General features: G+C 40.5%; 1 protein-coding gene across 2 annotated transcripts; it reads right to left on the minus strand.

The window, feature by feature from the left end:
• Nucleotides 1-1,497: 1,497 nt before the first annotated feature.
• On the minus strand, nucleotides 1,498-14,193 carry lrrc56 (leucine rich repeat containing 56). Of its 2 annotated transcripts, none has more exons than XM_046038709.1 (13): nucleotides 14,073-14,193; nucleotides 13,660-13,837; nucleotides 12,993-13,080; nucleotides 12,289-12,349; nucleotides 9,417-9,513; nucleotides 8,758-8,955; nucleotides 5,405-5,582; nucleotides 5,121-5,309; nucleotides 4,792-4,859; nucleotides 3,457-3,599; nucleotides 2,939-3,144; nucleotides 2,443-2,698; nucleotides 1,498-2,147 (listed from the first exon to the last, which is right to left on the minus strand). In XM_046038709.1, the coding sequence occupies exons 2-13, from the start codon at nucleotides 13,822-13,824 to the stop codon at nucleotides 1,970-1,972; spliced, it is 1,827 nt and encodes a 608-aa protein (XP_045894665.1). In that variant the 5' UTR covers nucleotides 13,825-13,837; nucleotides 14,073-14,193; the 3' UTR covers nucleotides 1,498-1,969. The 2 variants fall into 2 exon arrangements, with proteins under 2 accessions (XP_045894665.1, XP_045894664.1); XM_046038708.1 differs by having other exon boundaries at nucleotides 2,443-2,755.
• Between the last annotated feature and the right edge of the window lie 345 nt (nucleotides 14,194-14,538).

The following is a 14,538-nucleotide window of genomic DNA, read 5'->3' on the forward strand; positions in this document are numbered from 1 at the left end:
CAGTGCTATAATTGTCTTTTAATTTGATTTTTGGTTAAAAAGACCATCTTCACGGACCATGGCTTTTCTAACCACAGTGCTGTATTAGATAACATAGAAATAGAGGTATGCTTTTCTGTTGTAATTCAAAATGCTATAAAGAATATAAGTCATTACTGTACTGAACATCTCTTTCACTACTCAGAGGAAGTTGTTTATCTTTACAATCTGATTTTCAGCTTTTCTCACAGTATTAAAACCAGGCCTTACTGGTTTGGCACATCATCTCGTAATAACTGGGGAGTGGAAGAAAGCATCTCACAGGCCAGGTTAGGTCCCCGTCTCTGACCAGCTGTGAGAATGATACCTTTCAGAGAAATTACAAGACTATTCAGAGAGAGTAGGTGGACACTATCCCACCATAAAAGGCCTCTCCTTTCATTCCCTTCTCCTCCATCTGTGTCTTGAGACATAATAGAACCAGTGAGATGAGAGCGTGGCTGAAAACACCTGACACGGAGCGAGGGAGCCAAGCAATACCAAAAAATGAAGAAGCCGTGTGAGAAGTTGATCGAAGGTGATACAGTTACATGAGGGAAAGAGTTGCTAGAACATAAGAAGTGCACAAACATGTTACATAAGAGCTGTTTCATGGTTGAGCAGATATGCACACATTCATGTACACACACATCGTACATTCCTGTGCCTGACATCTCTCAAACCAACACTGCATTGAAGAGTGTTTGCAGCGGTCTGGAGGTCTTCTGACTGCCTGTGCTTTGTTACTTTGACTAATTTATTAGCATCATGTTTCTGTGGAGAGAACTGAAGCATAGGCGAAATATGCAAAGTGCCTTCTATAGTGTGTGTCTTGGTGTGTATGTGTGTTCGCCCATGTCAGGTATTCATAGAAAAGGTCTGGGCAAGTTTGGAAACATCTGCGTGCCAGTCATAGCGATTCCCCAGAAATGGAATTTCATGCTAAGATCGATGTGACAGCTTCAAAACAAGCCGCCACGCTCAATATTATAAGCCCATAAGAACTACTAAGGTATTAGTTGTGGCTGCCTCTCTGGTCCTCATCCAGCCAAATACTGTAAGTGTGTATCAGGACAAAATCAGTCTGAGATTGTCCTTCTCAGTGTAATGGATGGATGTCTCATACTTCTTGGAAAACAACAGGATATGTCACATTTAGAACATATTAACTCTAAAGGGACTTGATGTGTTCCACTCTGTTACTCATGTTGTGCATCAGTGAATAGGTCATAGGTCCATGCTTAAAGCTTTTATGCGTATACTGTAAATCACACCCTCTTTAATGTCAATGCTAATCCTTAGATGTGGACGAACTGGCCACAAAACAAATTAAGTATGTGTTTTAATGTTGGTGGATATGAAAGATTGCTTGCTCAAGGTGGCTGGAGCAAGGGATTAAGTGTTTTGATTTAGTTTTTTACAGAGAGCGCCCTCAAGTGGCAAAATTGACCATTACACCATGAATATCAAGACCTTAGCTGAAATGAACCATTACATTTTATTAACCTTCCACCTCAGTATTCAGAGAATCTAAAATGGATTGAACTGATGAGAACACAAAGTAGCATTTGGGTTATAATTATTCAATATTTCAACCTGAGAAATGCAAATTTAATTTATGATTCAGAAAACCCCCAACTCAGTAGAATTAGAGAGGTTATCTCACCATAGCAAGTCCTCCAATTACACTGCTACTCATGTTAATAACTTAATTACTCATGCTAAAGCACTGTGAGTTACGAGGTCACGGGATGGTGGTGTGATGGTGAGTCTCAACATTTCTGGGAAATACAGGTAATCCCAACATATCTCAAAGCATGGTGTGAGTGACATTCAGAGCATATAAGGGGAGTATTCCCCCTCAGTGGCCGCCGAGCTGTCCGTTTTTAAGGTTATGGAACACTAATCATACTGATCACTGGCAAGGCCAGACATCTGCTTATTGGTGGTGTCAGTCGGGGTGTGAGCTCCCTCTGCAGGACTGGAGTCTGTGGTGCTGGTGATGTTTCTGCAGAGCTGCCCTGGCTGTGTGAGGACGAGTAATCGCTGGCCTGTCCAGGGGTTTGAACATGTGAGGAGTTTGTAGATGCTTGTTGCCAGACTGTACGCTGGGTAAGTCCATCTCTGCACTGAAAGACAGAGAACCTTTCTTTAGTACCACCCTATTTAAATAATTAACAAAGCTGTTACACAGTGCTAATGAACAACTAGTCACAATCAATGGAAGAATGTTATTCTAAAATTATCACATCACGCATTTAGAAAAACACATCGTCACTGATAAATTGTATTTAATTCACCATTTATATTCACAGTTAATTTCAAACTACATAATACATGGACTTTAAACAGCAAAAACAGATCAAATCTATTGTTTTGATACTTTACAAATACATACACATTTGTAATCTTATAATGCCATACCATGAATCCATGTGTCCTTCTCCCAGGGCACTCGTTGGAGGCGGGTGGGGTATGTGTGCAGGCAGGGGCAACAGAGGCACATCAGTCTTGGCCAATCGCTGGAACCTCTGGAGAGTCAGGTCTGAACTGCTGAAATCAGGTACATCTTCTGAACTGGTCTTGCTGAGTCGAAGCCTACGTGCACGGATCCCTGGTAGTTTGCGATTACCAGTAGCTGCTGTGACACTGAGAGGGGCAGAAGGGGATAGTGGGGTGTCTGGGGATAGGGACAATCGAGCCATGTCAGGGGATAAGGCCTGTCTGTGATGCAGGTCTAAAAAACAAAAGAAAGTCATTACAAAAGTTTTAGTGGCTGCCATTACAGTTTGTAATCTACTGGTATATCATTTGTTACGCCTTTGTTTTCGACTGAGGTGTTATTGTGGATATATGATCATCAGAGTTTTACCGTTGTTTAAAAAGCAACAGCAATTAGGTTCATTCGTTGAGTATTCACCTGGAGAAAGAGACTGGAAAGAGGAATCTGGTGAGGCAGTATCTAGGCTGTCACCATGCTTCTCCTCACCATGTTCGTCATCACTACTGCCATTACTTTGACCCCCAAATCCTTCTTCATCATCATCATCTTCCCCTTGTCCTTCATCACTATGCTGAATAGCCAGGACCTGTGGTAATCTTTCTGTCTCTATGGCCTGGAGACGCCTGAAAAACCATGTAGAAAGATGTTTAGTGTCATCCGCCTAAAATGTATGGAGGACGCCATGTTAACAGCTGAAGTGAGGAACAAAATAGAAGACTTCTAAAATCCTAACTGGCTGTAGCTGGGCTCCGTATCATGAATTTAAAGGTCAAATCCTTGATAGGTATTAGATATAACTATGTGAGTTCTCATGGTGAGTTTGGTCTGTCATCATAAGCCAGATGTTACAAAATAGTCTTTTAGTAGTAATAGTATTTTATTTTGTGTGTTTCCAGCTTAACAAAAAGGGGGTGAGGTGTGTAAGTAGTTAATACCAGCTGTGCTGCTGCCTCCAAGCTCTAAGCTCAGCAAACACATCTCCGCGTTCTCTAACATCAGGCTCCTCAAGGTCGAATGTGTGTTCGGGTACATGGATGGGCAGGTCACAGGGGGTGAAAGTAGACCTGGTGGGTGCTGTCTATGAGACAGAAGAGAGGGAGAATGAGCATAAGGGGTAGGAGAGGAAGCTAGGATACTTAACAGAATAGAGGCCTAAGAGCTGAGTACATTAATTATGGATAGATAATAGAGTAATGGTCAGACAGAGAGAGAGAGCAAACACAAGAGGGGCAGGCAGTGTAGGATGGAAAGGTAAGAAGAAAACAGTGAGAGTGACAGCAGCCATGTGTATGACAGATCACATGGTGTCAAGTCCCTCTGACTCTGCTCCTTCTGTTTATACTGACATTGTTGTAGTCTGGTTTTGGGTTATGTTTGATTTGTATTTTTATAGTTATAGTTATTTATATCTTGTCCATCCTTGAATATTGTCGCAAGCTTTACTTCCGGTTTTATTTTGTTACCGTCAGTGCCTCGTGTTCATGTCTAGCTTTGGTCCTGTTCTGTTAGTTTAGTCTTGTCTGATAGCTTATAGTTTGTAACCTCTGCCTGTGTTTTTGTTCTTTGGTTTATGGATCTGTCTGCTTGCGTTTATGGTCTTTTTGGTTAATTCTTTACTCTGATCTGTTTCGTTTTGGTTTCATAGTCTGTCTTGCCTTTTTGTTTTTCATTCTGCCCTGTTTCACTGTGTGTCTGCTGTGCCTAATTAGTTCCTCATGTCGTTCACCTGTGCACTCCCTCCCAACTCATTTGCCTGTGTATTTAAGCTGTCAGTTCTGTTCTGTCTTTGTAGCATTCTCGTCATATGTGAGTTTTCTGCTTATGTGCTGTCTCGCTGGATTTTTGGATTGTTCTCTTGGTTTTGGTTTTCTCTGCGCTTTTTGGATTTACCCCTTTGTTTGGATTCTTGCCTTTATTTGGACGTAAACCTGTTTCGTTTATTCAATAAACCTTTCTTGAACTGCATCTTCTTTGCCATAGTCTTCGTTTGGGTCCACACCTTAGTGTGCCTGCTGCTGCACTCAGTTTACCTTGACAGACATGACAATAAAGAGATGAGCTGGTGGTGTCAGATAGCCATAATTGCCTCTCAAAGCCCATAAAACTTGTTGTTCCTCTGAGTCGACACTACATGCATGGGAAACAGCATGCAAGAAATGATTGGTGTGGACTGATTTGATATCTCATTGACAGAGATTTTTTTCAAGAACAAAATGTTTTTTTTCCTGCTGAATTGAAGGAAGGTTCTTCTTCCAACACATATCACCTACCCTCAACTTTTCTCTCCTTGCTCGAATAGCCTGGACTGGATTTCCACAGAACAAGATCTTGCCAGCTCCTTCAAAAATCAACAGATAAGAGAAGGATTCCAGTGAATCACACTGTTTTCTGACACAAAAAGGACCTCTTGGTGGCACTGTTTGATAAATATAGCTGTTGAAAATGTTTATCTGATGCTAATGAGAAGAAACTGGAACTGGTACTAAAACTAGTTTTGACACAGATCTACTTATTGAAGACACTAAAGTAGCAACAGAGATGGGTTTGTAACACTGGTGAAGTTAAGAAAACGTGGCTGGAAAAAAGCCACCGTCCTAACCATGGGTCAGGATGCTGGTTTCTGCTTCTACTGTTGTTAAGTCTGAATCTGCAGAACTAGGTCTGGATCCGGGTCTGGAGCCAGTGTGGGGTCTGGAGCCTGATGACGAGAGGGGCCAGACACAAGAGAGGCTGGAAGCAGGGCGCCTGGCTGAGACGGGTCTGCTGTAAGCACTTTCTACTGTTTCTTCTACAAAGACAAAAGTGAGTGGCCCATTAAATACTCATGCCGTGATTATCCTGGTTGTCATCAAATTACTGAAAACAACACATACATACACACACCATCTTCAGTGGCTGCCTGAGAGGTGTTGCCGTCTCTGATGGAGTTTCGGAGAATGGCCCAATCTTCTCCCATGGTACTGCTGCAGCTCAGTCTGTCCTCCTCCACCCTTACATCGTCTAGGTAACACAGCTGAGGGACCAGCTCCCTCACTGCAGCCCGATAACTATAGTCTGCCATCTGGTTAGAAAGTAGGAAGCACAGGAAAGAGAGAGGCAAAGTGAATGTAGAGGACAGACATGTTTGAAGAGGCAATTAAAGGGGCCAAAGAAGAGTATAACAAGATGAATGGGGCATGAAATTAGATAGCAACTGTGACTTACGTGTATGCACAGTAGTGTACACTAAGTTACCTTACTTATACCTTAGTACTCAACACAAGCCAGTTAACATTGTCCATTTCAGATATCATAACTTTGTGAGGGAAAAATGTCGAGATTGATGCATTGTGTAAAAATAGTTGAAAGAGTTGAAACCTGTGTCAGATTCAGGTGTCCCATGGGGAGCCTGTAAACTGTCAAACCTAATAAAAAAACATCTTACAGGTTACACAGTAAATTACACTGGTTTTGAAACTGGCATTGATTTGAACTCATATCCTGTCATTTCATTCTGTTTATGAAGTGAGATGCTGTGCTTACGGTTTTATTTCACTTAAATGAGCTTCACGCTAAATGAGCTGATCCGTTGTTTTATGCAGATATAAGTATTTCAGGGATGTAGCCTTTTGTGTACAGAAAGCCATGTGTGAGAGAGAGAGAGAGAGTCCAGTGAATCACTGAGCTACTAAGCGATCAAATTAGAGCTCGGCACTCCTGCCCTTCACCAAACCACACAGATGCAATGAATGAAAAAGGGAAAGAAGGGCTGGCGAGAGGAAATGAAAGAGAAAAGAGGAGGAGAATGAGGGCCGGGTGAGAGGAAGTGAGCGGATGAAAGTACCTGTGTGAGTGTGATGGAAAGAGACAGAGCAAGAGGAGTGATAGTTTGGCAAGAGAGCAAACCCAAGAACCCCTCAGTCACTACAAAGCACAGGCCTAATGCATATTCAGCTCAGCATCTCCCCTCATTGCCCCAGTTTCCTAATTAATGCTCTGCTGGTGGGTGTAAATAAACACATTCACAGTGGCCCAAAAAAACTCCTAGCACACTGTACCTCGAATCAGCAGAAGGTAGAAATGCAGCTTCTACCCTGTGTAGCCAGCTACACTCAATATCACTGAGTAGGTCCATGGTGAGCTGCCTTATGCACCAGACATGTACATCCAAAGAGATCCAATAGCAGTGCAATGTAATAATGAACCATTATGTCCGTGTCATCATGTCTCCACAAATGAGTTTGTCAGTTATGCGCCTGTTATGTTTGATTATTTTGATGCCTCCTGCTCTCTCAGTGTCCTGTCTGGTCTGCTGAAGACCCAGCTAAAGAGCGGTGAGATCACACAGATACTTTCATGTCTCAGGACTAGCTAATTACATTTCAGTCATTATCTGACAAAGGGCTACGAGCCTGCTAGCACAAGAGGGGCAACTAACTGAATGATACATACATCAGAACCACAAGTTGCATTTAAAAGTTGGCTCTTACAACATCAACTGAATGCAACAGTTTCTTTTCAGGAACTTTGTCAAGCTCATTGCTCAAGCTTTTATTCAACCGTTCTCTTCTTTTTGTTATATCTTTTGGCAGATTGCTGTGACTCTGACCCTTGCATCACTTGGTATTTGCTACTTCAGGTGGCAATGAGACATGATTTTATGTGTTAAGTGTATTCTGCTGTTTTGTGCTCACAGATTGTTAATCTGGATGGGAACCACAGCTAAATGTCTATTAGACACATTAAACACACACACCTCCATTTAAAATCCTCTTTGCATTATCATCAAAGCATTATCATGCTTGGATGGTGACACAACTGCTGATCAGTAATAACTGTTTGTCTTAAGTACAGTACAGGCAGATACATGACTTTTGTGGCTAATTTTGTCTCTCTCTGATGTCTCCAATTCCACTACACTCCCAAAGGGACAATGCTTATTTTTCGAATATCTGTGTCTGCTGAATCATAAAGGACAAAAAGAAGCCTGGCAAGGACAGGAAGATAGGTCAGGGGCCTCAATTACAAAACAGTGCATTGGGTCCATCCTAATAGTGTACGTGAGCACAACAAAAATGGCGCGCACCAAAAAGACATCTGATTTATAAAACTGTGCATACACACACCTGCAGGTAACTGATGTTTAACAGAATTATATTATTGCCAAAAAGGGCTTTGGGCAGAAAGGTAAACACTAAATATTGTTGATCATATCAAACACACACCTGTCGGATAATTCTTGCTGCTAATAGCCAATTGCCAGAAACCCCAGAGTGGTTATAACCTACTTATTGTGCCGGGTTGGTCTGTGAAACGCCCAGTTCAGCAAGCAGATCAAAGAGTATGGCCCTAGGGAATCTAAATCGGTGTATTAGCCATACGATGCACGCAACATTTATATGTTAACGGCAATCATACTGATTACTTCACATTCTGCCAAAATGTCTGAGTCAACCAGTGGTATCCATCACCCAGGGATATCATGTGAAGATGGAGGTTTGACAGGTGAACACCGTCGGTTTTGTTATGCTTGGCCTGCATTATAATTAAGACTGATGATAAGGATATGGAGTGTAGTGACTGTGTGAGAGCTGTCACTGGTTTTATTACCAGACGTTGGTAATATACATAATCCATATGTGCACGTGCTGAAGATGTGCTGTGAGTTGGTTAGAATGGCAGTGTGTGTACGTCACTGCAGCAATTTTACACGCACAACTATACAAAAACTATGTGGGGATGTGAAGATGAGACAGCGCTGGTGAAATACTAAGCGAACTTTGATTTAAGATTTGATTTCTTTTCAAAGGGAAAGGTCCTTATGGTATAGTTATGGCTGCTGAATTGGATGTTAATGATAATGTGGATCTGTGATTAATGTTTGATATTAAGTGAAATGAAATGTGTGAGAGGCATCCTTACACAATTTGTGTATAGTTTAATTCACTACCTCACCATCTGCGTCAGCGATTTCAAAATGTTTGTATGCATGGGTCAAAGTTTCCCTAAATGTATGCACATTTACTCATCAATTTTCTTTTTTAAATTACCAATTTTGCTTACAATGTAGCGTGCGCACATTCAAGCCCTCTTTTGTGTCTACGCATCGGTTATCAATGAGGCCCCTGGTGAAGGAAAAGCCAGAAATGATAGTTACACTTCATCCATGTGCCATCTTTCTCAATAGGTGGTGACAAATTGTATATTACTGTACTTAGTTTCATGGCATAAACAACATTAGCAGAACATTACCCTACCTGCATGGCAGTGGGGTTTGGGCGCAAACACACAGGGTTTCCCTCCAGGGTGAGTGTCTGGAGTTTGCCACACAACCCGAGATACTGAACCTGGACTAGGTCATCCACATCATTCCCTTCCAGATCTAACAGCTGCAGGTTCTCAAGCATGCCAACCTGACTCAGGTCCGACACATCGTTATAGGCCACATATAACTCCTGAAACAGAGAGAGAATGCGCATACAGCATAGTAGAGATTGGTAAAAATTAAATTCAAATGGAGTTAATAGAGAAGTAATACTGTGGACACAGAACTGGAACAGGCAGAGTCAGAGAGACAGATATGGTATCTACCCATCTCACAGAGACTAGGAGCTTAAGATCACAGGAAATCTGATCGCTAATGTAATGTATTATATCATAACTTAGGAATTTTCCATATTTGCTGTATATATATGAAAATGGCCTGCCTTTCTGTTAGACCCATGTAAAAAGTTGTCACCAGTGCAACACAACAAATGGAAATTATGGTAAAGTTAAGAAACAAATTTAAAAACCAGGTATCCAAGTATGCCTTGACTTGTTTTCTTTTGCTCATTATACATTTTAAACATTTAAAGTAAAATTAGGAAAGTATAGTACTTTGGGATTTGTTGCTGATTTGCTGAACTGTCTCTACCTTGAGGGAGGAGAAAGTAGAAATGCCATCTAGGTCTTGTAGGGAGCAGCGAGACATCCATAGCACCTGCAGGTGGGAAAGGGCGGTTCCTAGGTCTCTAAGGAGACAAAATTGCACACACTTGATTTAGAGGCAGGGAATGGAGTTACACAACGCTGTGAATCATGGGAAAGGCTTTCCAGTTCCATGGCCACTTAAGTTAGAAGCTCTTTTGTCTTCCCCAGTATGCTGGCCTCTCCCTTGCCTCCCATTTGTCTCTACAGCACACCCGTGCTCTGACCCTTCCAGGAGAGTTTCATTCAGTGTATATCTACAACCCCGAGACACCCTCTCGACTACAGCTCCCATAGCCCAGAGCAGGAAATGCTATCAGAGGCAGTGCACGTCCGGCTGGCTCTGCTCTGCTACTCTCAGGGTGGAGCAGACAGCTCCCTATCTTTGTGTTTGTACCGTCTCATCCCTCAGCAGTCTCTGTGGAAGCAATTCTCCACCTGTCCTGTTATAAGGACAATTTGCAATGTGTGTGTGTCTCATCCTGGAGGTTTATTGCTTTTGTTCTATCAAATTTTGATGACACAGCTGTGGCTGCAATCAAACTGGTAGGACAATCCAGGAGATACTGTGCATATTTCTTGTCTTTTTCCCAGGAGTGTCCAAATGAACAAATCTGAAAGCTGATATGCCACAAACCCCTGTGTATACTATTTCGAGACAGGTGGGTGAACTGTACTGAACACCACATCTGTTGGTGTCTGGTTTACAAGCAGCAACATGCATCTCCTATGCAGAAACATTTATTACAAGTCCCAGTTAGTAAAAGCACAGCAAAGTCCTACATCTGCACTCCAACCACACTACTCTTTTATTTCCATCAGGTACACATCCATGTGACTTTTGACCTGCTATTCTGCTTCAAAGCACTGCCTTTTTATAGCTTCCAGGGCTGCTTGCTAAAGAGTGTCTTGTGTAACCTGTGTGAAGCATGACATGGGTTACATCACTTCTCAAGATCAGTTTACATCAGTTACAGTTTTCTTTATGGAAAGACCTGGAGCTGCTTGCTTTATTTCTAAACATAAGCTACAGTTAATATGAAATTGTTCATGCAGTGACAAGAAGCGTACAAATTCAGCCATATTTTGTTTTTGCAGCTTCTTGAGATTCTGTAGTATTCCCAGTGGTGGACAAAGCACACAAATCCTGTACTTGAGTAAAAGTACAGATACCCTTGCTGAATGTTACTCCACTAAAAACAGAAGTCTCCAATTAACATTTATTCTTGAGTCAAAGTACAAAAGTACCTGCTTTTAAAAATAACTAATAATAATGGGTTTATGTTTGTCAGGGGTTGCTGACATGAATTTAAAAATACACTGGGCAAACTTTCCTATTTATTTAACAATGGCATTCATTATAACATACACTGTAAAAATACTCTTTTCCAAGTAAAAGTACTGCATTGAAAAAGTTTTAAAAGTAAAAGTACTGAATGCAAAAAAAAGCCCTGTTATACTATTATATATTAGATTATTATAATTACTCATGCATTAATGTAAAAGCAGGGTTTTACTGCTGTAATTGTTGAGGAGGAGCTCATTTTTAACTATTTTGTATAGGAGTGCAACTAATGATTATTTATTGTTATGGATTAATCTGCTCATTACTATCTCCAATCATCGATTTTTGAAATTCTGAAAATATGAGAAATACCATCACAATTAACCAGATGCCAGAGTGACACCTTCACAGTGCATGTCTTGTCTAACCAACAGTATGAAGCTCGAAATTATTACAAATCAATTAAAACAAGTAAAAGGAAAAGTAGCAAATATTCACATTTGTGAAGGAGGAACCATGAAATTAGCGTTGTAGGACTCAAGACACTTTTTGATGGTCTTGGTCTTGTCTTGGACTCGACCGCATTTGTACTGGTCTCAGACATAGAGGACTCGGGATTTTATTTCAAGACTAGTCAAGACCATAACTTTGGGAATATCAATAAATTGCTTGTGCATTGTCTGATTTATTTGTTAACATCGTTACTTTGATTGGATATAAAACGTACTGCTTCAAATGCAGCCAATAACTCTAATTAAAATGTGTTGTTCCTGTTAACAATTGTCACCTCTACCCGCGATGGTAAGCATGGAAAAAGAATGTTGAATAAAGATGCTTGCGTTAATTTCAGCTCTTAGTGTTTGTATGTGGGTGTTTTAATGGGAATGTGGATCATTCAGATCAATCTGAGAAGTACCTATGATCTCGTTCCACATTTTATTGTGTGTCACGTAATGTGGGAAACTGGTCTTGGTCTCGACTTGGTCTCAGCCCCTAAAAGTCTTGGTCTTGTCTTGGTCTCAATAAACTCTGGTCTTGGTCTTGACTTGGTCTCAGTTTGGGCGGTCTTGACTACAACACTACATGAAATGTTGTCTAAAATGATCAAAGTTGTTGCCAGTTCATTTCAATGTCAATCTAATAATCGTGTCAGCTGTACTTTTATAAAATATTGGGTAGTTTAATTGAAAACAAAACATATGTTTTTAAGTCTTCATGTGTTTTGAGTGTTAAAATCTTAATTTTTAAAGTAAAGTAAGTCAAGCTGTCAGATAATTGTAGTGAAGTAAAAAGTACAATATCTGCCTCTGAGATGAGATGTAGTGGAGTAGAAGTAGAAAGTGGCATGAAAAGAATATACTCAAATAAAGTACAAGTACCTCAAATTTGTACTTAAGTAGAGTATTCCATGAGGAAATGTCAACATTATATAAAAGTGTGATTACGTGTGTTCTACCAGGATCATGTTGCTTTTGAAGAACACAGACCAGGAGGAAAACAAGATGGTATGCGTGTTAGGTAACTTTAAGCTTACCTTACTGACAAAATCATGCTGTTGTTCATTTTGAGCTGCATCAGATTGGGCAAGTAGGCACCTACAAGATGATCAGATAAACAAAGCCATTTCTCTCACTTTCGTGTAACAGTAGGGGGTTTATTTATCGGCTTTTAAACTAGCATCCACATTCTGTTCCAAACTCAATTACCTAAAAGGAAGAGCACCTACAGTGGCAGGCTAGGCATGACTCATACATATACAGACATCGCTCTATCATGCCTGCACTCGTTGTGTAATCTTCAAATTTGAGAACAAAGGTGAGCATAATGAAGATGTTCCTCCACAATTTATCAGCTCTTGCAATAAGGTTGGCACACCTGACAGGAAATCTAGTACGGATATGTTGTGTGCGTCATAGCGGTGTCTTTATTGGTCTCTTATCCAGTTTTGGTTTGTGATTACTTATGTGATCATTATAGGCACCTGTTGTGAATCATCATTGTACAGTGCCTAGAAATCTTTGTCAGAATTTTTAAATCTGAATTTTAATGTAACAGGAGTTACTGAGCATGTTGACATGTTCACATAAGGAACACTAAATATAAACAATAAAACCAATACCAACAACAAACAGTGAGCTTTAATGAGTACACAAACAAACTTTGTACCTGTGCCATTTGGTTTGAAATAGTAAGCCATGATTTACATTAATAAATGCCTTGATGTACTTTATATCTTACCAAAGTTACCCAATGTGTTTTCTTGTGTGTCTACGCAGATCTCCAGTGAGGTCACGTGAGAGAGGTCCCGAGTTCCACACAGCAATTCCTGTGAGGGACGAAAAGTAACAGTACATCAGACCTGTACTAGCATACCGAAATGGATTTTGTGTTTACTCATCAGAGTTTAATAATTTAATATTTGCCTTAGACCTTAAGCTGTGACTTTGATGTAACAATTTGTCTGAAGCCTCATGTAATGTGAAATAATTCTGTCTGCCCACCTCACCTTGAAACAGCAATCTGCAAAGCGTGTGCTTCCTTTTCTCTAGTTACTGCTCATGGAGCAGTTCATTACGAATAGGAGAGTGCAATAACAGAATTATTTCGTGATAATAAACACATGGCTATACAGGCACGATGCATAAAGTAGATGTTAAATCTCCATGTTGACATATGCCATTACCCCCCAACCCCAGTGTCCACAGACAAGTTGGAATAAAGCTACATATATGCCTCTGACACTGCTGTGATGTACACTAAAGTGAAAATAACAGATATCTCAGACAATAGATGTTTAGCCTACTATGCACATAGACTAACCATAGAAATAAGACAAAGACAAGGAAGAACAGGTCATGAGGGGGGTGAAGGATGACTGTATCCATAGGCACTTGTGCAATCTTACCAGTTTCTCTGGAGCAAGGTAAAGCTCCACTGTTGTTTCAGAGTCCTCACAGGGTTTCGTGGCAGGACTTGGGTTGATGTGATCTGATCCACTCAGCTCTGTCACTAGGACCCGTGCTGTACCAGGCCGGACCTCCCGGGGTACAGACCCGTGGCAGCAACTCATCTCTCACGACTACCTGAAATGAACAGCGTTAAAGTGTCTTACAAACACGACTGACTGTTTTCTTTTTGACAAAGAGGAAATAATGAACGTTATGTAACGTTAACTGGCGTTAAATTAGCTAACTTAACCAACTAGCGCTATACATGTGAAAACAATGCGGGAGGCGAATTAATTAATATTACACTTGGACTGTAACGTTACTTCTAACGAAACATTACATGGTCATTTTACTTGGAATTTATATTTACCTGTTGCATGAAACTGCAGACTAAATAGACGGTCTATGCATTTTACAGACTGAGAGCACTTTGCTTACAAGCAAAAGTTTACTTGACAACCACAGACGACTTCCTGGATACGGCAATGAGGGACCCGTGGCACCCTGGGACATGTAGTGAACGTGGAACGACTAGCGCTTCGGGACAACTCTTGAGGTTAGCTCTTAGCTATAGTTATTCTATATTATTATTAATATTATTATTATTATTATAATTATAAAAGATACATCTGTAATCCTATGTTTCTACTACCATAACCTTAACCAGGCTACTTTAGTCTAGTGCTGCCTTCAAATGCTCGTTGTAAGCTCTGCCTTTGGAAACGTAAGCTAAAATGTATTTTGTTACATAATTAATGTTTTCTTTTAATGAAGCCTACTATAATAAGGAATATGCTAATGGTAAATAATAACTGGTTTCTTAACTTCAAATTAAT

This window comes from Micropterus dolomieu, linkage group LG22 (genome assembly GCF_021292245.1).
Source record: "Micropterus dolomieu isolate WLL.071019.BEF.003 ecotype Adirondacks linkage group LG22, ASM2129224v1, whole genome shotgun sequence".
Taxonomy (NCBI): Eukaryota; Metazoa; Chordata; class Actinopteri; order Centrarchiformes; family Centrarchidae; genus Micropterus; species Micropterus dolomieu.